General features: G+C 42.9%; 1 protein-coding gene across 3 annotated transcripts in view; it reads left to right on the forward strand.

Annotated features, from left to right (window-relative positions):
- INTS3 (integrator complex subunit 3) overlaps positions 1-22104 on the forward strand; it is a 2345436-nt gene that overhangs the window by 782534 nt on the left and 1540798 nt on the right. For all 3 annotated transcript variants that reach the window (XM_044079970.1, XM_044079971.1, XM_044079972.1), the window contains one exon: positions 20189-20280. In XM_044079970.1, coding sequence (XP_043935905.1) covers positions 20189-20280 — 92 coding nt within the window. The remainder of the gene's footprint in view (positions 1-20188; positions 20281-22104) is intronic.

A 22104-nucleotide genomic window follows, 5' to 3' on the forward strand; every position in this document is an offset into this window, starting at 1 on the left:
ATCCAAATACAAATCTACAAGAGGGGCAGGCAATTTCAAAGCCACCAGCATTAACACCAAAACAAGAACAGGGAGGGTGGGTGGGGAACTAACTGTAGAGAGACAGCCAGAACTTCAGTTGAGTTAATATTCAGTGAAAAACACAAATAAATAATTTAAATACAGTACTATAAGCAAAAGAGTAGATAAAAATGTACTTAAATTCACTTATACGTCCAGCTGATTTCAGGTAGATGTTAGCCGGCCAGTAACCAGCATCTCAAGTTGTTGGCTCAGGGTGCTATGACAGAATCTTCCCATCCTTGGGGTCAACCATCTGCTAGGAAGAAGGACAAAAAAGTTAGGCCTGATTTGGCTGTTGTCCAGCCCCCCCCCCCCCCCAACCAATATCTTTCTTGAGGCTAGTGAAAGGCAAGAGAACTATCTGATGTTTGCTTCAGATTTCTCTGCCGAGACCCCGTTGGAGGCTGGCATGGATCCAGCTTCTCTCATGTCCTCGGAGGCTTTGCAAACATCTGTGCCTGATGTTAAGGGAGAACCTCTGTAGATTATATCCAAAGGGCCTAGGGAGATTCCTCTGATTTTGGTGATGAAGAAAATCCTGCTACCATAATAGAATCAAGTCCCACAGAAAAAGAAACTGATGACAAATCAATTTCCCCTTCTGTGAAGGATCCTGAACGTGAATGACAGGATTTCACTAGTGGCTTATTTAATGCTTTGATGGCCTTGAAGCACCTCAGGAGGTCTCTGTTACTGCTCCTCCCTGGTCTTCCATTCCACTCAGGAGGCGTAGGGAACTGTATTCTTTGGATGAAGATCTGGACTCGGGGGAAGAATTCCTTGCCTATTCTTCCCAAATCCCTTCCTCCTTGGACTTAAGTCTAGACTCCCCTTTGAAATAGCTTCCCGTGGGAACACCATTGCCCTTATGATGGACTTTAAGTGGGATTGTTGTCATGTCTCTGATATTCAGCAAAGAAGTTATGACCTCCTACAGATGGAGTCTCCCAAACCATCTGCTGTTTCTCCTCTTCTGGTTGCCCTTTTGTATACCTTTTCAGCAGCTCCTGTAGCCCCTGACTCTCCGCCTCCTACACCTAAGATGTCAGGTTCTATAATATAATATTCCTGAGAAGTGAAAATTTCTTTATAAATACCATTCTGCTGACTTTTCTGCAGTGTCAGTTTCTTCTGGAAACCATCCAAGTTGCTGCAGTCCACTCTGATAAGAATAGTAGGGCCATGGGGAGTTGACCAAGAAAGTTTACTCTGCTGCCACTTTGTTATTTAGGGTCGTTAACTACCAGAACCAAGTGACCAGGTATGTGTTGACTGTTCTCTCTCAGGTTTCTAAAGTGGTTTCTGACCTCCCTGACTCTGAGGGGAAGGCTTTCCCCATTTCCCTTCTGGGCTGCACTTCAGAAGTTGCCTAGCATTCTCTGAAATGCAGCTGTGATACAGCTGATGCCTCTTCTAGAGCTGCTGCCTTTGGTTCAGTTTTGATGTGCTATTCTTGGCTTCAGCTTCATGCTTTGCCTGATGACATTAAGGCTAAACGTTTGGATGCTTCTTTAGGTAATAAAAGTATTTTTGGTTCTGTTGCTGCTGACCCTTTTCATGTCCTTCCAAGACGAGGGCAAAGACTTGCAGGAGCTGAAACATTTTTGTTTCTTCCACTCCTAAATTTCAGAGGAATTATCCCTCCAAGTCTGCCTTTGTTCGTAAACAATCCCGCCTTCCTCCCAAAGGCAAGAAAGGTCTTAAGCATGTGACTCCTGTTAAGCCTACTCATACTTCTGCCTCCCAGAAACCTTCCATTTCAGGACAAACCCAGTTCTATCTGACAGTTTGCTTCCTCCTTCCCTCAACCAGGTTCCTTTATCCCTCCATCCCTCCCTGTCTCTTCCAAATTGGCTCAAACTCACTTCAGAGTCTTGCGTTATGTCCATTATCCATAAAGGATATTTCATGGTTTGGAAGTCCCTTTCTTTGATTTTGTACATTCCTCAGCCTCCTCAGGTACAGCTTTCTCATTTGCCATAAGTTCTTCACTCTCTTTTGTCTCAGGGCACCATTCAAGCCATGCCTCCCGTCCAGGTAGGGAAGGGGTTTGTGTTCTAGAATGTTTTTGGTTCCACGAAAGGAGGGTGCATGGAGACGAGTTCTGGATCTTTCCCTGCTGAACACCTTTCTCAAGGTTCTCACCTTTCAGATGTTTTTCCTTCAGACATTGTTTCCTATTCTTCCGCATGCCTTTCTTGTGTCTCTGGATCTCAGGTATGCATGTCTTTATATCCCTATCCATCCTCCCTCTCTTCTGGACATTTTTGTTTTTTCTGTCTGTTTCTTGCATTTTTAGTTCTCTGCTTTGTCCTTTGGTTTCTCTACTGCCGAAGGGTATTACCAAATGCCTCACTTCTGTCATTGCTTTTTGCAGGATTCAAAGCATTCAGATTTTTTCCAGTCTAGATGATCAGCTTATTCACGCTCCTCCCACCTAGCAGTCTGCTTCAGTATGTCATGCTTACTGTTTGCTTATTGCAAACTCGGTATGTAAAAATCAACTACCAATCATTAGCGGACTGGAGTTCCGCTGTGGCAACCCCTAACCGGGAAAAGCCGAAAGCCACAGACAGCCTGGGATTCACTGTAAACCTCCAGAAATCAGTTCTGACACCTTCCCAGGATCATATTTTCCTCACCTGCAACTTCATACAGTTCCCATGTTGGCATCTCTGCCTGCCCCTAAGCCTCTGTCTCTAATAACCTTTTTCCAATCCCTTCTTCCTCGGGTGTCTGTCACAACTAGGACATTTCTCAGGGTCCAGGGGTTCATAGCTTCCGTTATTGTCATGCTTCCTGTCACCTGGCTTCATATGAGTAAACTTCACTGGTACCTTAAATCAGTGTGGCTTCAACATTGCCACCCTTGGAGTTCCTGGTACCTTTTCTTCCCTGTCTCAAGTTCGAACTTTAGTGGAGGATTCATCAATTTTCTCTCAACCCAGGGCTTTCTTTTCAAGCATCAGTTCCCACTCAGGAGCTTTTTAAAGATGCCTCAGACAGAATGTCGGTTGCCTCTTGTAGTCCCCTAAAGGTTCCGTGACTCTAGCCTTCTCATCAGAGCTCAGACCACATCAACATAATGGAGATGAGAGCTCTGTTTCTAGCTATGCAAGCCTTTCATTCCATCTTTCATCCCTGGCTTCTGAAAGTTTTCACAGACAATACCACAGTGATGTGGTATGTCAAGCATCTGATTTCTTTGCTGAATAGCTCTTCATGTCTGGGATCTAGAGATCCAGTATCAACTGACTTTCAGGCAGTTTTCTTTCTTTCAGAGCACAATCTAGTGGCAGATTCTTTGAGCAGGTACAGCACACAATCTTGCGAATGGATGCTTCACATAGATGTGTTCTTGGACATTGACCATCAATGAGGTTCTTCCTCAGGTAGATCCATTTGCCACCCCTCTGAACAAACAACTTCCTCTGTTCTATTCCAAAGTCCCAAGTCCTCTGGTTTGGAAAGTGGATACCCTGCCTTTTCCTTGGAAGGAGATGTTTCTGTACTCCTTACCCTACCCTTCTTCTTTTACCGTGTGTTTTGTACAAGATCAGGCAGGGCTCTCACAAAATCTTACTGGTGCCCCTTTTGGCCCGGACTGCATTGGTTCTCCCTTCTTTCTCACTTGGCCAGGGCAATCACCACAAGTTACTTCACCAGGTGGGTCTTCTCACACAAGACAAGGAGTCTGTCATCCATCCTCAATCCACTGTTCAAATAACACTGTGGGTGATAGGGTTTCTCTTAGGCACTTTCTTTTATGAGAATAGCTTTGGGTTCTGCAGGAGACCAAGAAGTCATATATGCTCAAACGGAAGAGATTTTCTGTCTGGTGCCTCTCTTGCCATCAGGATCCCCTATCAGTGGAAGTTCCTTTGGTTCCATGCTGGGTTGACATATTCTTCAATTAAAACTAACCTGTCAGCAATTTCTTCTTGTCTGCCCTTGAATACTCCTCTGGCCTCAAGGTTTGAGGTCAAGCATTTCCTTAAAGGTGTCCTTCATCTTCATATCTGGCCTCCCAGGAGCCTGTTCCGCCTTCTTGGGACCTCAGTTTTGTACTTGAAAAATTGGCCCAGGTTCCTTTTGAGCCAGATTCCTTGGCTTCCTTGCAACATTGTAGAAGTCTGTTCTGCTTTTGGCTCTTACTTCAGCCAAGAGGGTGTCTGAACTTCAGGCTCTCATTGCTATTCCTCCTTTTTTAGTTTTCCACAGAGACAGGGTGTCTCTTTGTACTAATCCTTTTATGCCCAAGGTGGTCCCTTAATCAGTTTGATCATCTTCCTTCCTTTTTTCCTTCTCTGTAGTCTGCCAGTGAGAAAGTTCTTTACAGCTTGAAACTACATAGACAGCTCAGATATTATTTACATAAACTAAAGTTTTTCGCAAATCTGAGCAGCTTCTTGTTTTCATCCCAGGACTTCGAGTATGGCTGTTTCTAAGTAAACCATCTCCTAGATTTCTAAGGACATTTCATTTTGTTATTTTTTTCATGGCAAATGTTTTTCCTCATCTGTAAAGGCACGTTCCACTAGGATAGTTGGCATCTCTGGTGCCTTTTTCAAGGGTCTGTATAGCAGTTCTATCCTTGAGGCTGCTACTTGGTTAATACTTGCACTAAACATTATATGATGGATGTTGTTTCTAGGGCCAGAGCAAGCATTGCCAGGACTATACTGCACCGGTCTGTGGAGGGTCCTCTGTGCCTTCCTTCTCCCAGGCTTCCCCTTGAGCTCTTGTACTCTCTGTAAGGTAAAGAATACTGCTATAGTGATATAGAAGGACATAGTACAGTTCGATAAAATCTTTTCATAACAATAGATGTCCTTCTCTTCATTTCCTCTCTCCTACACACTCTGTTCTGCCTTTTGCCTTGACTTCTGCTTCTATCTTGGCAGAGGGGCCCGTTGTGCTTTTTTTCTTTGTTTATTTTTTCTTCTGGATGCATGTATTCCTCCTTGTCCCTGAGGGTATTCTGTTCCTCCTGGGGCTTCTTCAGTTCTGCTTGCGTCCATACATCACCTTTATGACCTACGTCTTACTCAGGGAGTATGCATGTGACATGCAGCACTTATAAGAGCTGAAGACTTTGTATACTGGCCGGATGATGGGCTGTTCTTGGTCGGAGATCACCACGGTGAAGAATACTGCAGCAGTGAAGATAAGGACATCTGCTGTTATGGTAAGATTTTACAGAACTGCACTTTTCGTTGGTCTCAACACTGTCATCCTTATGGACTTCCAGATTCCTCTGTTGCCCTATGTGAAGAAAGAGCTGCAGTGGTAAATCTCTCAGGTTCAACTCAATAGAGGAATTCCCATCCTCCCACCCAGACTCAACCTTGACTGGGTACCTGGACAAGCTTCTCAAGAGTTTAGGGACAGTGATCCACAAGAAATATCAAAGAACACATCAATGTAAAGAAGATGAATGCTCTTTCCCAAGCCCTACAGGTATTGTCTCACCTTTGGAGCCCAGGTCCCAGAAAGCATTCACAGACAGCACATCTGTCATGTGTACATCAAAGAACGGGGCAAAAAATGGAGGGAAGGAGGGGCACAAAGTCTTACTAGCTGTGCAGACTAGCTCTGTTGGGATGGGACATAGCCATAAAAAGAAACCTGTCCCCTACAGGTAGTTTACATAACTTCAGAGGACAGTGTCCTCACAGACTCTCTCAGCAAACCATTGAAGACTCTTATAAATGGATGTTACACAGAGAGGTCTTTCTGGACATAGTTCATAGTGGGTTGCCCCTCAGACAGATCTTTTTGGCTCCAAAAAGAACAGAGATTTCAGACTTTTCTGCTCCAGACCTCTTATCATCAGGTCTGGAAGAGAGAACCCCTCCTTCCTAATGGTTCTTCTGGAGATCCAAAGCACAACATTTTGCTAGTGACTCTCTCTTTGGTCCAGCCAGCATTGAATATCCCTTCTACACCATCTCCCCAGGGGCAATCACTTCAAGTTACCCTACAACGTTAACTTACTCATACAAAAAAAAAGTTCTCTGATTCACTCCAGTCTGCAGGCTGTCAGCCTGACTGTTTGGGTGATAGAATTTTAATTCCCTTCAAACAACAATTTTCTAAGGATGTGCTGCAGGTACTCCAGGAGCTAAGAATACCTACCACTAGAAAATCTTAAATTTAGGAAAGCTCTTCAGTATGGCGTCACAAGAAGAATGAGGACCCTTTCAATCGGGTATATCTACTGTTCTGTCACACATATGTGAGTTACTCAAAACTGGTCTGGCATATTCCTCCATCAAGGCCCAGATGTTCATCGTGTTTCACTGTTGCAGTCATTACAATTGGGTTATCCTGCTGGCAGGCTACCCGCAGTCAGCCTGAGTTCCAAAATCTAGGTCCGGCTTCGGTTGCTGTCGCCTCCTCCCTGACGTCAGTGCGCCAGGGGTATAAAAGATGCAGCCGACGCCATTTTCTTCAGTCTTTCTTGCAGCGTGGTGCCCGAAGCAAAAGCAGTTCGCAAGTGCCGGTCTGCCAACTCCTGAAATTTTCAAATTCGAATTTCAGATCCGAAGTCTTCATTAAAGCTAAGTACCCCATTGGGGAAACTTTTCTTGCTCCAGACCGATGTCAGAAAAAGTTAATAATTGTATTTCTTGTGGGAAGCAAATACCTCATAAGGATTTTCATTCTTACTGTATTCCTTGCCTAGGCCCTGACCACAACGTTGCTAGTTGTCGGTTTTGTGCTAGATTTAACCAACACACTATTAAGCGTCAGTACAATTTTGCATTTCATTAGTTTGGCAGAAGATTTAACTACATAATGCCGTCGGAGCAACCAACTACCGGAGTTTATAAAAAGCGCAAGGAGAAGGACAGGCACCCGAGGTCCAAAACTGACAACGAGGCTTCTGCTAGGCCTGTCGCCGGTTCTCAGGGAGACACTTTCGCAGCCCCTGACGCCTGCTACCTCAGAGCCACAGGCCGCTTCTGACTCCCACGTGGAGCCGACTAGGCCACTGGAAACTCAAGGTATTGGACACTCAGAAACTATTCCCTCAGATGGGTCCGGAGCCGCTGTGCAGGCATTGGCTTCTGAGGGTGTTTTCAGGCCTACACAGTTATATGTAAAACCAACTTCAGCTTCAAAGGCAAGGACTAAAGCAGCTTTAAAGACAAAGAAACAAGTACAGCATTCTGCTGGACAGGCCTCCATGCCTAAAAAACAGATGCTTAAAATGGCCGAAGACCCAATTACTTTGATCAGGGGTTCCCATTCCCCTCCTGATAAGAGGCCTAAGCAAGAGATAGAATATGCATCTTCAGATCAGGTTTCCATTTCTTCTCATTCCTCTTCTGACCAGGAATATTCTCTTCCTCCCTATGAGGATTCTGATGCTGACAAATCTGTTCCTTCAGTCTCTTCTCCTGAGGATTATTCTTTTAGGGAAACCCTGCATACTATGAGGGAGCATTTCCACTGGGAGAGCCAAGATTACTCAGATTCCAAGAAAAGGCTCAGAGACTTCCTTTTATTACCTCAGCACAGGCCCCTTGCTATTCCTCCTGTTTTAGACATTGTAGATGATGTATTTTCAGAGTCCGGACAGTCTCCTGACTCTCTGCTACCAGCTCCTGTTAAGCCAGACGGATACTACAGGGTTCCTGATTCACATAAATCTTTTTATACAAACCCTGCTGCAAACCCAAAAACTATCTCTCAGGGTCCCAAAGAGGTCAAGGCGCCCACTGCAACAAACCCTATCCCCTCTGATAGGGATTCAAGGGCCTTGGACAGATGGGGGAAGAAGATTTATACTTCTGCTACCTTGGCTGTAAGAGCTTTAAATTGTCAATTTCATATGCTTAAATATCAGCAATATCTAATGTCACTGCTTAAACAAAAAATGTTGACAAATTCAGAATGTGCAGAAAACAAAGAAATGCAGGATTTATTGCATGCTGCTGAACAAGTAGGAAAGCATACTTTGCACTGTGGTTTTGATTCTCTAGAGGCCTCTTGCAGGGCCGCTGTTACAGGTTCTGTCATTAGGAGACATGCGTGGTTAAAAGAACAGAATCTGCCCGATCATGTTAAAGCAAAATTATTAGATGCTCCATTACAACATGATACCTTGTTTGGTGTTAAAGCAGAAGAGGTTTTGAAGAAAATGGAGGACAAAGCTAAATCTATGCAAACAGTCAAGGATTTCTTACAGGTACAGCCTCCCAGATTTAGCAGGAACTGGCCTGCAAAGAATTGGTCCTTTCCAGTGTCAGACAGGCCACAGAGGTAGATACAGACACCCCAGAAGCAGATCACAGCCCCAAGGCTCATACAGGCCTAAACAATGGGGTGCTTCAACCTCCAAGAGCGGAGAAGAAAAATCACAGCCATACAGGAAACAGTCTCAATGACTTTCCCCTGCCAGCACCAAGCACTTATCTTCTGGCAGCTCCCTTGGGGGGAAAACTAGCACTTTTTGCTCAAAATTGGCACATGATCACACAGGACAAATGGGTCTTAAATATCGTATCCCAGGGCAGGTTCCATTTTCTCACCCTGCCAAGGCCAAACGGTATGCCAGACCTGCCACGCGATGAATGGGCAGAGGCACAAAAACAAGTTTCATCCCTCATGGACATGAGGGCCATTCAGCAAGTACCACAGCAAGAGCAGGGACGATGATTTTACTCATGGCTATTCTTGGTGCCCAGAAAGGACAAAACCTGGAGACCAATATTGGACCTGTCTATCCTGAACACATTCCTGGACATTCCAAAATTCAAAATGTTAATTTTGCAGCAGCTTCTGCCCATGCTGGGCAAGAAGGCTTGGCTTGTGACTTTAGACCTAAAAGAGGCATACTTGCATGTCCCAGTCAGACAACCATGCAGAAGATACCTCAGATTTATAGCTGGCTCAATGCACCAATTCCCTGAACTGCCCTTTGGCTTATCTACTGCACCCAGGGTCTGTACAAAGTGCCTGGCACCAGTAATTGCTTTTTGCAGACAAAGAGGAATTCAAATATATCCTTACTTGGACGACTGCCTTATTCAAGCAGAGAACAAGGACACTCTACTACAACATCTGGCATTTGTAAAAACATTACTAGCAGGCCTAGGGTACACAGTAAATGAAAAGAAATCAAAGCTTGTACCTTCTCGAGATAATATTCCTGGGTGCAAGCTTAAATACAACTGCCCAGATGGCTTATCTCATGCCAGACAAACACAGACAACTGACTACTTATTTCAAAATGTTGGCAACAAAGACCCAGTTATCTGCAAGAAAAAGTCTGCAGGCTTTGGGCTTCATGGCATCCTGCATTCTGCTAATTCCATATGCAAGACTGCATATGAGGAAACTTCAATGGTATCTAAAAAGTGTTTGGACTCAACATTGCCACAGCCTGGAAACAATAATTACCCTCATTCCCTGCCTGCAACAGGAGTTTCGATGGTGGGCAAAAGCCTGTCACCTCAACACGGGACAGACATTCACCTTACCCACAGCTAGGCAGACATTGACACAGCTGCATCAGATTATGCCTGGGGGGCCCATATGGCAGGAAGATGTATTCAGGGCACATGGTCCACAAGTCAAATGCATCTACATATCAATCAAAAAGAGATGCTAGCAGTTCAAAATGCCCTGACAGCCTTCAAGGATCTACTTCATCCAGGACAACTACTGATAAAGATGGACAATACCACAGTCATGTGGTACATAAACAAGCAAGGGGGCACACATTCCTACCCCCTCTGCAGACTAGCCACGAACTTGTGGGACACAGCATTGACTTACCAAGTACATCTGCAAGCACAATTCCTGCCAGGAAGGATAAATACTCTGGCAAACGAACTAAGCAGAAACCTAATGGATCCCCACGAGTGGAAATTGGATCCACAAGTCTTCAGCATGATAACAAGGAACTGGGGATGCCCGGACATAGACCTATTTGCCTCTCCTCACAATTGCCAACTACAAGGATTCTGCACAAGGACTTATCACAAGCAAGCATGGAAAGTGGAAGCTCTTATCTTTCAGCTGGAAAAACCTAACAGTATATGCCTTTCCTCCTCTGCCTCTCCTCCCCAAGGTACTCCTCAAGATCAGACAAAAGAAGCCAAAAATTATTTTGATTGCCCCAGACTGGCCCTGCCAGCTCTGGTACCCAATCCTAAGGAGCTTGTCCCAATGTCCAGCTTGGACACTACCTCAAATTCCTCACTTATTGACTCAACAAGACAGTCCGATACTGCACAGCCAACTCAGGACCCTAAACCTGGTAGCATGGCGGATAATGTAGCCATTCAAGACACACCTCTTTCTAAAGCAGTTATGGATGTTATTTTGGAGGCCAAGGAGGCCTAGCATCAGAAAATCTTATGCAGAAAAATGGAAGAGATTCTGTGCTTGGAACCAGGTACAAGGTATTGGCACGATTGTTTCAAATATTCCTCAGATTTTGCAATACTTAAACTGAGATGCTGGATAAAGGCCTTTCCTTTTCATCCATGCCTCTGACATTTCAGCTCATTACAATACAGAACCACCTATTTTTTTTCTCATCCATTACTAAGGCAGTACCTCAGAGGGGCCAAAAACATAAGACCCCCAAGGAGAGCACCAGTACCTGCATGGGACCTCAACTATGTCTTGGAAAAACTTACACTGCTTCCCTTTGAGCCAGCCTCTGCAGCTGATATAAAATTCTTATCCTGGAAAACAGCTCTGCTCCTAGCAATAACCTCTGCTAGACGAGTCTCAGAGTTACAGGAACTCATGGCTGTGGAACCTTTTATCATTTTCCATCCTGACAGGGTTTCTCTGAGGACAAACCCTACATTTATGCCTAAGGTAGTGACCAGTGTGGCCCTTAACCAAACAATTCACTTGCCTACCTTTTACCCAAACCCACAGAATAAGGGTGAGAGACTTCTGCATTCTTTGGACATTCACAGACAGCTATGCTTCTACTTGGACAGAACCAAAGCTTTCAGAAAGACTGAACAACTTCTAGTAGCATATGATGCAGGATCACAAGGAAAGCCTATCTCAAAGCAGACTATTTCAAAGTGGATAGGCCACTGCATTCGTTTCTGCTATTCACAGCATGGCAAATCAGTGCCTAAGGACATTAGGCCACATTCCACCAGAGCAGCAGCCACTTCAGCAGCCTTCCTCAGAGGAGTACCAACCAAAGACTTCTTAGAGGCTGCAACTTGGAGTTCAGTGCATACTTTTACAAAGCACTATCACTTACCTCTCTATTCTAAATCCAGAGCAGGCTTTGCCACTGCAGTTCTGTAGGGCCTGATAGCCTCTCCTAATCCTATTTAGCTTTAGCCTCCCAACCATAGCTTTGGGATTCAACCCAATTGTAATGACTGCAACAGTGAAACACGATGAACATAGTACAGTTGTGCACCTACCATAAATGTAGATGTTCGAGTGTATTCACTGTTGCAGTCCAGGTTACCCTCCCTCCATCTTTTCCTTGCTGGGACTTATCTGTACTTCTCTATTCTATACAACCTATGTGGTGTATTTGCTTGTAGATGAAGGAAAAGTTGTTTTTTGGTTATGCGTGCTTTTTGGCATTAGTGAGCCTACTATTTTAAGGGCACCTGACATCTGAGGCAAGACAAACTGAAGAAAATGGCATCGGCTGCATCTTTTATACCCCTGGCACACTGACGTCAGGGAGGAGGCGACAGCAATCGACGCCAGACCTAGACTTTGGAACTCAGGCCAACTGCGGGTAGCCTGCCAGCAGGATAACCCAGTTGTAATGACTGCAACAGTGAAAACACTCGAATATCTACATTTATGGTAGGTACACAACTGTACTGTCTTTAAATCTACAGTTGATCTCTAGAACTGAGGTCAAACACTTATTTATTTATTTATTTATTTAATTTATTTAACATTTGTTAACTGAGAAAGTCTGACTTGGAACAAGACAATTTTCAGCGGAGGCCCGGGGAGAAACGCTCCAGACGCATGTCTTTGTTACATTGTTTTTTTTAAAAAGTGTCCTTCATGTGACTTATCCTAGGAAGACTGTATTTCCTGTTTGAGATCTGAACTTTGTTGTGGAAAAACTTACTTTGCCACCATTTGAACCATCATAGGATCATAGGAGGTTATTAGGCTAATAGCCCTGGGGCCCTTACAAGCCTAGCCAAGAGTTTATCTCCAAAAAGAAACCTTAGTCAGCACTTGTCACCACTGTCAATGAAGGACACAGGTGAAACCCCTGGGACAGATTTGTGGTTTCCCATCCACTCATTAAGGTTGCGCTTGAAGAGAGTCAGCAAGGTACTCTGTTTGAGGTGTATGGGAATTCTTTTCCAGAGACGGGGCAGCCTCTGGGAGACAAACCTCTCTCTCTAGCAGGTTTTGTTGATGTTGCATATTAGATTCAGGCCTTTTGAGCGGGTAATGCGCTAGGTGTTAGACTTAGGATATGTAGCATCTCTAGTAGGCCAGGGTCTGAGATTACCTTGTAGGCGAGACGCAGATCACCTCTGAGCAGTCTGTACAATACCGAGTAGAGTGATAGTGATTTGAGCCTGTCCACATAGGACAGGTGTTGGAGGCCATGGATTCTCTTTGTGAGGTATTTCTGTGACCTTTCCAGTTGGTGCAGATGTTTGGAGAGGTACATACCAAACGGGGCATTAATAGTCAGTTATTGGTCTAATGAGGGAGGAATATAGAGGGGGGGTAATAACCTTCTTTTTTCTAGCTTCACTAAAGTTCTGTACCTGGAAAACAGTCCGACTGGTCACTCTTACCTCTGTCAGAAGGGTTTCTATGTTACAAGCCCTGATAATGATCCCACCCTTTCTTAACTTCCATAGTAATTAATAAGTTTTGGATAAGATGATTTTGGAACAGTGCGATTGGTCCCTGTAACAGTAAAGCTACAGTCCCTTCATCCCCTAGAGAATTGTATGCAGTTCCTCACATTTGTTAAGTTTTAATATACATTTTTTTAAGTGTTTTTTTTTTTTTTCCATTGAGCTGTCTATAGCTTTCCCCATTCACATTTTCCCTATGGGCCTATTTTGCTTTAAACAACAGAAGAAACTGCCTAAGAATGTTAAATCGTTTGTCTCTTCTGTCAGTCCTCAACATATGGGTCTTTAGATCCAAATGGATCTGACTTCAGCCATTCTAAGACTTTGTATCCCAGGCTTCCCTTAACCATAATTTTCTTCCTGTCACTTAAGTACCTTAGATCTTGTTTGTTGCTTGAATGCTAAAGACATGGATTTTTTGGCTTGGTGCTTTTAGAAGGAATTTTGGCACAGATAAGTGTTTTTTGATCACCTTCTTTCCTTTCAGGGTTTTTCACAGTAGTATTTGTGATTTCACTTTCTATCCTCCCCTAGCAAAAAAAAAAAAAATTTCTTCACACTTTATAAAGAGTTAGTGCCATTTCTCCAATGTTTAGGTAGCTAGATATTGAGATAATCTAAGGGTAGTGTATTGCTATTTAGGATTATTTCTTGTTTCTACCAGTCTTCTGTTGGTGTTTTATTTTTTTCCTTTAGTGCTAGGATGTCAGATAAGCCATCCAGCTTTAAGAATTGTCACTCGTGAGCATAAAATTCATAACCATGGTGCATTTTAAATGTGTGTATTTTTCAGCGTATTCGCACCTTCGGAGGACTGGTTAGCCTGTGTTGCCATCAGGGCCAGAACTTTAACAGACAGGTGTCCTAAACTTGTACTTAAAGGGCATCTCACTGCCACAGTGGGTGAACTCCCCCCACCCCAATCATTTTCTTCTTCATGGAGAAATACATCAGAAAAGAACAATGGGAAGAAGTCTATGGATAAGGAGAAAGAGGAAGGGCAAGAAGTGAAAGAGAAATATATAGAAAAAGACACTTCCAGAAAGCATTCTTTGACCCATTCAGGTCCATCTGGTCCTGATCCTAAGGTTTCCAAGCAGTTAGATACTTCTCTGGCTCCAGACCCGTATCAGGGTTATGTCTCCTATCCCTACATTCCAAGGGCCCAGGTTCTCCACAGAACTTGTTAGCCTTAGATCATCCTTCTTGCAGGAAGGGTCCTTACAGAGGGTGTCAAGGCCCCAGTCTTTGACTTCATCTTTGAGATCGCTGCAGTCCTTCAGGAGACTGATGCTGATGTTGATAAAATGAAGAAGAAATTTGAGGACCCCAATCCAGCTTGGGGGTTCTCCTAGTACCAACTTCTGTGGCAGGGTAAGGACTTGCCATTTCTTCCCCACTGATTGTATTCCTTCCCCAGTCTGACCTTTTGGTTCAGGACCCATGGATCTGAGTGGACCCTGAGGAATGTCCGTGTTGGAACTGAAAGGACTCATCTTTGTCTACTACGACTATATCTCTGACCGAATTGACTCGGTGCCTCTGATCTGAATGGATCTATGAACTAATGGTTTGGAGCTGGTGTTGTGGGGACAGGTTTGACTCTGATGCTTTTGGATCAGTCCTTCCTCTCAGTGTATCAACTCATGGCATCTCCTTTGGAGATGAGCCAAGTGCGTTGGGTCTCCTTTAGGATCTCGAATGTTTAATAGCTTGAATGCATATGGATCGAACCATATGCATCGAACTATTAAACAATCGAATTCCAAAAAAAAAAAAAAAAATACACACAAAAAAAATGTAAACCCCCCTCACACCCCCCGCTACTTAAATATACCAACTCCGAGGTCGCAATATATTGAAGTAAATGGAAATCTCCACCTACGGAGATTTCCGTTTACATTTTCGATGTTTTGCGCTTTCGTTGTACTCCTGTCAAGAATATTGTATTCGATATTCTCTGACTTCAGTCAAATAAAGTAGACCCAAGTGCGTTCACAGAGCTTGCCTTTGTCAGGTTCCTTGGAACCTACAGGGGCTATGTCAGGACCCTTCATAGCATTCAAGAACTTCAAAAGAGTACTCTCGTAACCTGGGAAACAGGTGCACTTTCCTCACTTGGAACTGCCCGTGCCTCCACAGAGTTCTTTGAGTTCTCTCTCCTCTCTTCCTGTCATGTTGGGGCAGCCATTTCCTCGAAGTCTGGAGGCAGTTCACACCATGGAGTCTCCATTTGCTTCAGAGTGTTCTCCAGAGCATCCTGCTTGGGAAGAACACCGAAAACATGCATGCAAAAAGAGGCAAGTTGTCTCTCCTCAGAAGTCCCTTACTGACAATACTGATTTTAGTGAGAGGGAGGCATCCCCCAGATCCCCCCCTTGAAGATTTCAGCTTTGGTGAGATCCTTGAGCTACTTGAGCAGAAAGGATGTGATCCAACTTTCTCCCCAATCAGGAGAAATATGTATTCCCTCCTGCTGATGATCTGGTAGACCTGGTTTCAAGGAGGATCTGGAATGAACTGGATGTGGTTGAACTAATCCCCTGAAAACCCGATAAAATTGTAGTTTCTCTAAAAGTTGGACTCTTTTGAAACAAGAGTCCTGCTGTAGATTCTATGGTGATAGCAGCGGCCAACAAGAAAGAGCTTAAGAGCTTGCTTTAGAGATTTCTGCTGTTTATCCACCTAACAGGGAGTCCAGAGCATTGGACAGGTTTAGAAAATGGCCATATTTATTTATTTATTTTATTTCTAGTTTGATTACCGGGGAAGTCCACTGGGCCCAGAGAGCCCGTTTTCAGTGGAGGCCCGGGGAGAAAAGCTCCATAACACAGAATACAAAGTCTAGTTACAGTTAAAAGAACAAGTTACAAATATATGAATTCAATACAAAGCATGAGCAACTTAGTTCATTGTGACAGACCATATGGATTATACTGTACAGATTCATTTAGACATACATTCATTCATTTAAAGTAAGAAACTATTTACAGTATTTACATAGATTGAAATAATTTGGGAAATAGCTATGGGAGTTATAGAGAGCTTAGAAACACAGGAGGAAATCCTCCCAGGGGCATTTACTTAAACAGAATTAGGTAGGGTGAAAGCAGATACATTTCCATTTGGAGGACAGGTATGTGAATAGCTGGGTTTTGAAATTATCTGAGTTTGGTGTTGTCCTTAGTGTGGAAGGGAGTGAATTCCATTTCTTCTCTATGGAGAAAGAAAGGAGAAGTTGGCCAGCAGGTCGTTTAGGTTTGTGGATAGTAATTAAGTTTTGGTGTTCAGATCTGAGAGTTCTATTAGGGGTGTAGGGAGGAAGAATGTTTGTTAGAGCAGGGCATTTTGTTGGGTGAAATATGAGTCTGTGTGCAGTGGTAAATTGGAGGTAGTCTAGGTAATTTGTGAGTTCTAGCCAGTTCAGAGATTGGAGAGTAAGACAGTGATGGGTTTTCTTTATATTTTGTTGAATGTGGATATCAAACTTAAGGTGTTCATCTATAGTAACGCCGGGAAGTTTGGCGAAGGTAGCCACTTCGATAGGAGAGTTGGTTTGGCTAAGGCACTGAAAGGAACTTTTGTCATATGAGAAAGTTTTTGAGGGAGGGAATAGTATTTTCAATTTGTTTGTGTTGAGAGAGAGGTGATTTTGGCGCATCCAAGTCTCAGTAGTTAAGAAGGCAGTTTGGGTTTTAGTTAGCAGTTCAGGGAGATTAGAGGCAGAGCAGACTAAAGTTGAGTCGTCTGCATATTGAATGACTTTAGTGTCAGGAATAGCAGAGTGAAAATTATTGATAAAGATATTAAAAAGCATAGATCCGAGGATGGACCCCTGTGGTATGCCGGTTGGTGTGGGTAAGAAAGATGAAGTGGCTTCCTTCCATTTCACAGCCTGAGCTCTATCTGACAGGTAACTTGAGAACCAGGATAAAGTGTTTTGGGAGAGATGTAGGTTTGAGAGATGATAGAGAGTGTGCTTATGGGAAACGGTGTTGAATGCCTTAATGAGATCTAATAGAACTGTAGATACTAAGTGTCCGGAATCTCGGACTTGATTGACAGTTTCTAAGAAGGAGAGTAGTGCGGTTATAGTTCTATGCCCTAGGCAGAAACCATGTTAGGTAGGGTAAGAAGTTGGTTTGGGGTCAGAAAAGGCATAAGTTGGAGGTGGATGCATTTTTCTAGGATTTTGGAGATTGGTGAGGGAAGAGCAATGTGGCAGATGTTTGAGATGTTAGTGTTTTTGCCTCCCTTGTGGAGAGGAAGAATAAAGGCAGAACGCCAGAGTTTAGGGACATAGGATTCCTTTATGGATCTATTGATAAGGATACTAATTGGGAGTGCTATACTATCAGCAGCAGACTTTAGGAGGGAGGAGGGAATGTTATCAGGTGCATTGGAGCAGGGTTTAAGTCTGAATAAAAGTCTTTATGAAATTTGTAGAGACGGGTTTGAGCTCAAACATAGGGGGAAGTTATTAGGGAGCTTAGAAGGAGAAGAATGAAGGAGCGATGGATTATTGTTGGGAAAAGTCTTGGTCAGGTCAGATATTGTTTCTATAAAAATGAGTTAAATTGTGAGGCTAATTCGAGGTCAGATTTACTTGGATCAGGGCATGGGTTACTCTTGGAGCCTGGGTTGAGAAGTGAGTTTACAGAGTTCCAGAATTGTTTGGGGTTTTTAGTATGTAGTTTTAGTATTTAGTATATACTTCGGCAACCTTTGCTTTCAGGGTGCTGAATTATTTGACCCAGGTAGCGCACTTTCAGAAGGACGTAATTCAAGAATTATCCAAATCCTTCTCCTGATCCTTTTCTGCAGAAGATAGGAAATCAGTTGATAGGCAGCTGGGTTCCGTTCAGTCCCTGTCAAATGTGCCCATGTGCATTATTTCTAACACAGTCAGTAGCACATCAAGAGAGGCAGGCTGTGGAGCAGCTGTTAGCTGGCACACCTGGATGCATCTCTATGACTAGCAAAACATTTCACGATGTCTTTCATTAATGCCTGTTATGACTGGTCCTCATTGTTTGGGCTGTCTAGAAGTGAAGAGTATGGCAAGACACATTTGCCATTGGGATATGCTTTTCTATTCCTCAGTGGGCCCTCTTAAGAAATTTTGGTTTCCAAAGTCTCACAGCTTTGCCTCTGATGCTTTTAGCAATAGACCCCCCAGAAGCAGAAGGAGGAATAACCATAATAGATGTTGCCCCCAGAGCAGAGGTGGCTCACAAAATCAAGGCGTGTAGGATCCTCCTCCAACAGGCCTTTTCAGCACTCCTGAATGGTTGTCAGATTGCTGCACTCTGGAGGCAGTTGGGAGGTGTTTGTCTCTGTATGCCATGTCCATCACCCTAGATTTATGTGTGCAGAGAATCATAACCAGTGGCTATTCGAGCTCTCTTCTTTGTCATCCCTCTTGTTTGAGAAAACTTCCTGATGTCACACCCACACAGGAGAAGGCAGCAGCACAGGAAATAAAAGCTGCTAAACAAATGAGGAGATCCCTCTCGATCAGCAGAGGTCTGGAGTCTATTCAAGGGTTTTTTTTGTGCCAAAGAAAAATGAGGACCTCAGTCACCTTAATCTTATGTAAAACAGACAAAATTCTGGATGTTTATGATTCAGTCTATCTTGCTGTTACTGAGGAAGGACGAGTGGATGTGCTTGATAGACCCCCAGAACAGGTACTATCATATCAAAAGGCTCCAGGAGGTTTCTTCACTTTCAGCTGGGAACCAGTCAATGCCAATTCAGAGCCATGCCTTTTGCTGTCAACACATCCCCCCTGGGTGTTCTCACAAAGTGCATGGCTTTGGTTGCAGCTTATCTCAGACAGCAAGACTTGAATCTTCTTATTCAAGCCAGGGACTCCTTGCTCCACATTTGTTTCCGGATGGGTATAACTGTCAACCTCACAAAGTCAAAACTACAACCAGTCCAAATAATAAAGTTCATTGGAGCCCATCTAGATACTAAGCTGCAGATAGCCATATTACTAGAATTGAGGATTCACCCACTTTGACATCAAGCTTTGCCAGAACTCTTGCATCAAAAGGCCCCAGCAAGGTGCATTTTGCACCTTCTTGGCTCAGTTGTAACCTCCATCACTTTAGTCCCTGTAGACAGATTTTACATGAGTATTACAGTGAACTCTTGCAGTCCATTGGTCAGTGATATTTCCCATGAGCCTGACCCAGACCTGCAGGAGCCATATTCTGTGGTGCATGGGCTCTCTGATAGTTTCTCAGGGTCTACCTTTTGTTCTCTCTTCTCCCCCAGTCCACAGTGAGCAGAAGTGCTTCCTATCCAGAATGGGGGGGGGGGGATTTCTTAGGAAGTGTTCTTTTTTGTGGTGGTGTAATTGTCCTTGTTACAGGAAGTAGGCAAACTCACTCTGAAGTAATTCAGTGCTAGGAGGGGATTCATGGGTAAGAGGAGGAGCCTGAGCCTTGGATCCAAAGTCTCAGAGTGGCCGAAGTCTGATCAGTTCAAATCCGAAGACCCATATGTTGAGTAGGATAGAAGCAGACAACAAGGATATATCGTTATAATAATTTTATAACTTTAATTTTTATTAGAATGACTTGCTCATCTAACAGGGTACTATAGAAGACAAGCATGGAGATAAAGGGCTGCTATTTTAAAAATGTGTGGGAAACATGCAAGGTAGGTGCAGTCAAATCCTAATGTTACGATTTGCTGTTAGAGTGACCATTTCTCAAATGTCTATTACAGTGAAGTATCTTACTCACATGTGTACTGTATTGTATGTCTTACATTCTAACCTAGTTTGTGCCAGGACCTAGTGCTGTTGCGGTTTGTATGTGCAGGCCTTCAAAATACCCAAAATATATTTTTGATTGCATGCCTACCGATTTGAAAATGTGAAGTTTGTAGTAAGCAAGCAGATAATTTAGATATTTTACTGCTAAAAACAGTAGTACATAATTAAATTAGATCAAAGGGATGATATAAATGTCTTCTAGGTGAGTGTTCAGCTGCAAATGCCAGAGTAACAGAAATGGAATTTGTTTGATTTTTAATGCAGAAAAAGTTAAGAGTGTTGCACAGTTTGAGATTATCTTAAAGGGCTGTATGAAAAGCAAGTTACTTCTACTGATAACACAGTGATACTTTTACTGATAAGATTATAAATTAATTGTTCCTTTATCGTTGCATATTAAGATTTTTTAAGCATTGTGTTTAGTTTAAATACAGTGGTGTAATTTATTCTTTTGCTGTTCTTTTTCCTATTTTTGCTCCAGATAATTCCTCATTTTTGTCCGGCTTTGGAGAGTCATGTTCGGCAAGGTGTTGTAAATTCTCTCACCTTTATTGTGGAAAAAAGAGTTCTCGCGTAAGGACCAGCATTTTCTTTTTGACACTTTAGTAGAACTTTTCTTTCTAGGTTTTTACAATGAATAACACATTTTGTATTATAGTTGCTTTTCCTCATTAATAATTAATATATTCCTCAGACTGTGTATACGCGTACATGAATACATGCATTTAGGCGTGTGCGCGTGTGTTGCATGAAAGACTGCATTTGTGAAATATTTGAGTTCTGATTATGCAGTTAGTCATTTCTGAAAGTGTTACAGTGCAGAATATCTTAATGGCCTGAACAGGGTACCTACCTAAATGTGATTTATATAAGTAAGTAGATAATAAAACACAATTAAACAGTATTCTACATCAGGAAAGAAACTGTAAGGTTAAAGCCAGAGCAAAGAGTGAGTAGTTGTTCTAGTCTGAAGCCTGAGGGATGCCTAAAAAATAGCTTTGTTTAACATGTCTATTCACAAACTTCTGACGGATTTCTGTTTCTCTTGTTAGCAGAGCTATGACACCATTACCCACAATGTATTTTGCTGGTTAAGGGAATATTCAGGCCCATTTCTTTGCTGCCACTTTCAGTGCTCCACCTTTTTTTACAGTCATTAAAAGAAAGTATGCATTTTCAGTTCCCAAATAAAAGGCATTAGCCTGTTATACCTACACAGTAGCTTTAATGTTGCCAGGTAGTAAATTGAGACTGCCATTAACTATGCTGCTCTACATGAATATTTGTATATTAGCTGCCGTCATCACTGTTTTTGTAGTGCTAGTTGAGTTTGTAGGTGTTTCTTGCTGTTTTGCATTAATGGAGTTAGAAGGTAAGTGCCATAAACTTCATTAATCAAAGAAGTGTTCAGAGGGTCATTGTGTTTAGGAGATGCTTAGTATGAGGCATAAAGAGCTATAGTAAGGAGGGATCAGATTAGGCCTGGTACCTCTTTGGCAATTTTATAGCCTCTACCTCTTAATTTTCTTTTTGTGCCTAAGCAACAGGTCTATCTATGTTATATGCTTGCTTCTAAGTACATAGTATACAGGAGAGGCTGTCCCTTTACTTTTTTTTGAAAATGATCCCAGAAGTGAAGCTAAAGCTGAGTCTGTCCCAGACCCACCTCCATACAGTACTTCAATCTTGAGGGGTATAAGTCATGTTGTTTGAGGAATTTTGCCCGAGTTTCCTCCACTGGAAAACTGGATTTGACTCCTTTCTTGAAGAGGGTGGAGTGGGGTTCTTCTCAGGCCTTTCCCCGTCGTGTACCACTTGCAAGCTTTCTCATCAAAGTTGAGAATTATTTGCCCACATCCTAGATTTGTGATTTTGAAAGCAAATATCTAGTTAGATTTCCAGAAGTACTGGACTTCTAAGATTTTTTTTTCTTGCCATTAAGAAAAAATGACTGTGTGTGTGTTATATACAGTTCTTTGCAGAAGATGGTCAGAGGTTATCACAAGGTCCTCTGGTATTGGTTCTTCACCTGCCATTCGGGTATAGGTTCTCCTTTCCACTGGTATAGCCAGGCAAACCTCTAGAGACTACAGAATAGAAGTCTATGTTTATTTATTTATTTATTCAGTTTGGTAACTATGGCAGAGCAGTGATCCAAATGGACCTAGTTCAGCCTCAGTTCAGGCAAATAAAAATGATAATAGACAAGCAGTTTAACAAGAAGCATTATGAATACAAGCAAAGTTGTGTGTGTAGATAGCAGTGAATCATTAGCAGTAATAATAAATGCAGTAGACAGTACAGGGAATAGTAGGAAAGGATGGGTAGAGTAAGGAGTGAAGTAGTAGTAAAGAGTGAAATAGTGAAGAGATAGAGCACAAAGTGTAAAAGAAAGTC

Source organism: Protopterus annectens, chromosome 8.part0, assembly GCF_019279795.1.
Source record: "Protopterus annectens isolate FY-2018-M chromosome 8.part0, PAN1.0, whole genome shotgun sequence".
Lineage (NCBI taxonomy): Eukaryota > Metazoa > Chordata > Ceratodontiformes > Protopteridae > Protopterus > Protopterus annectens.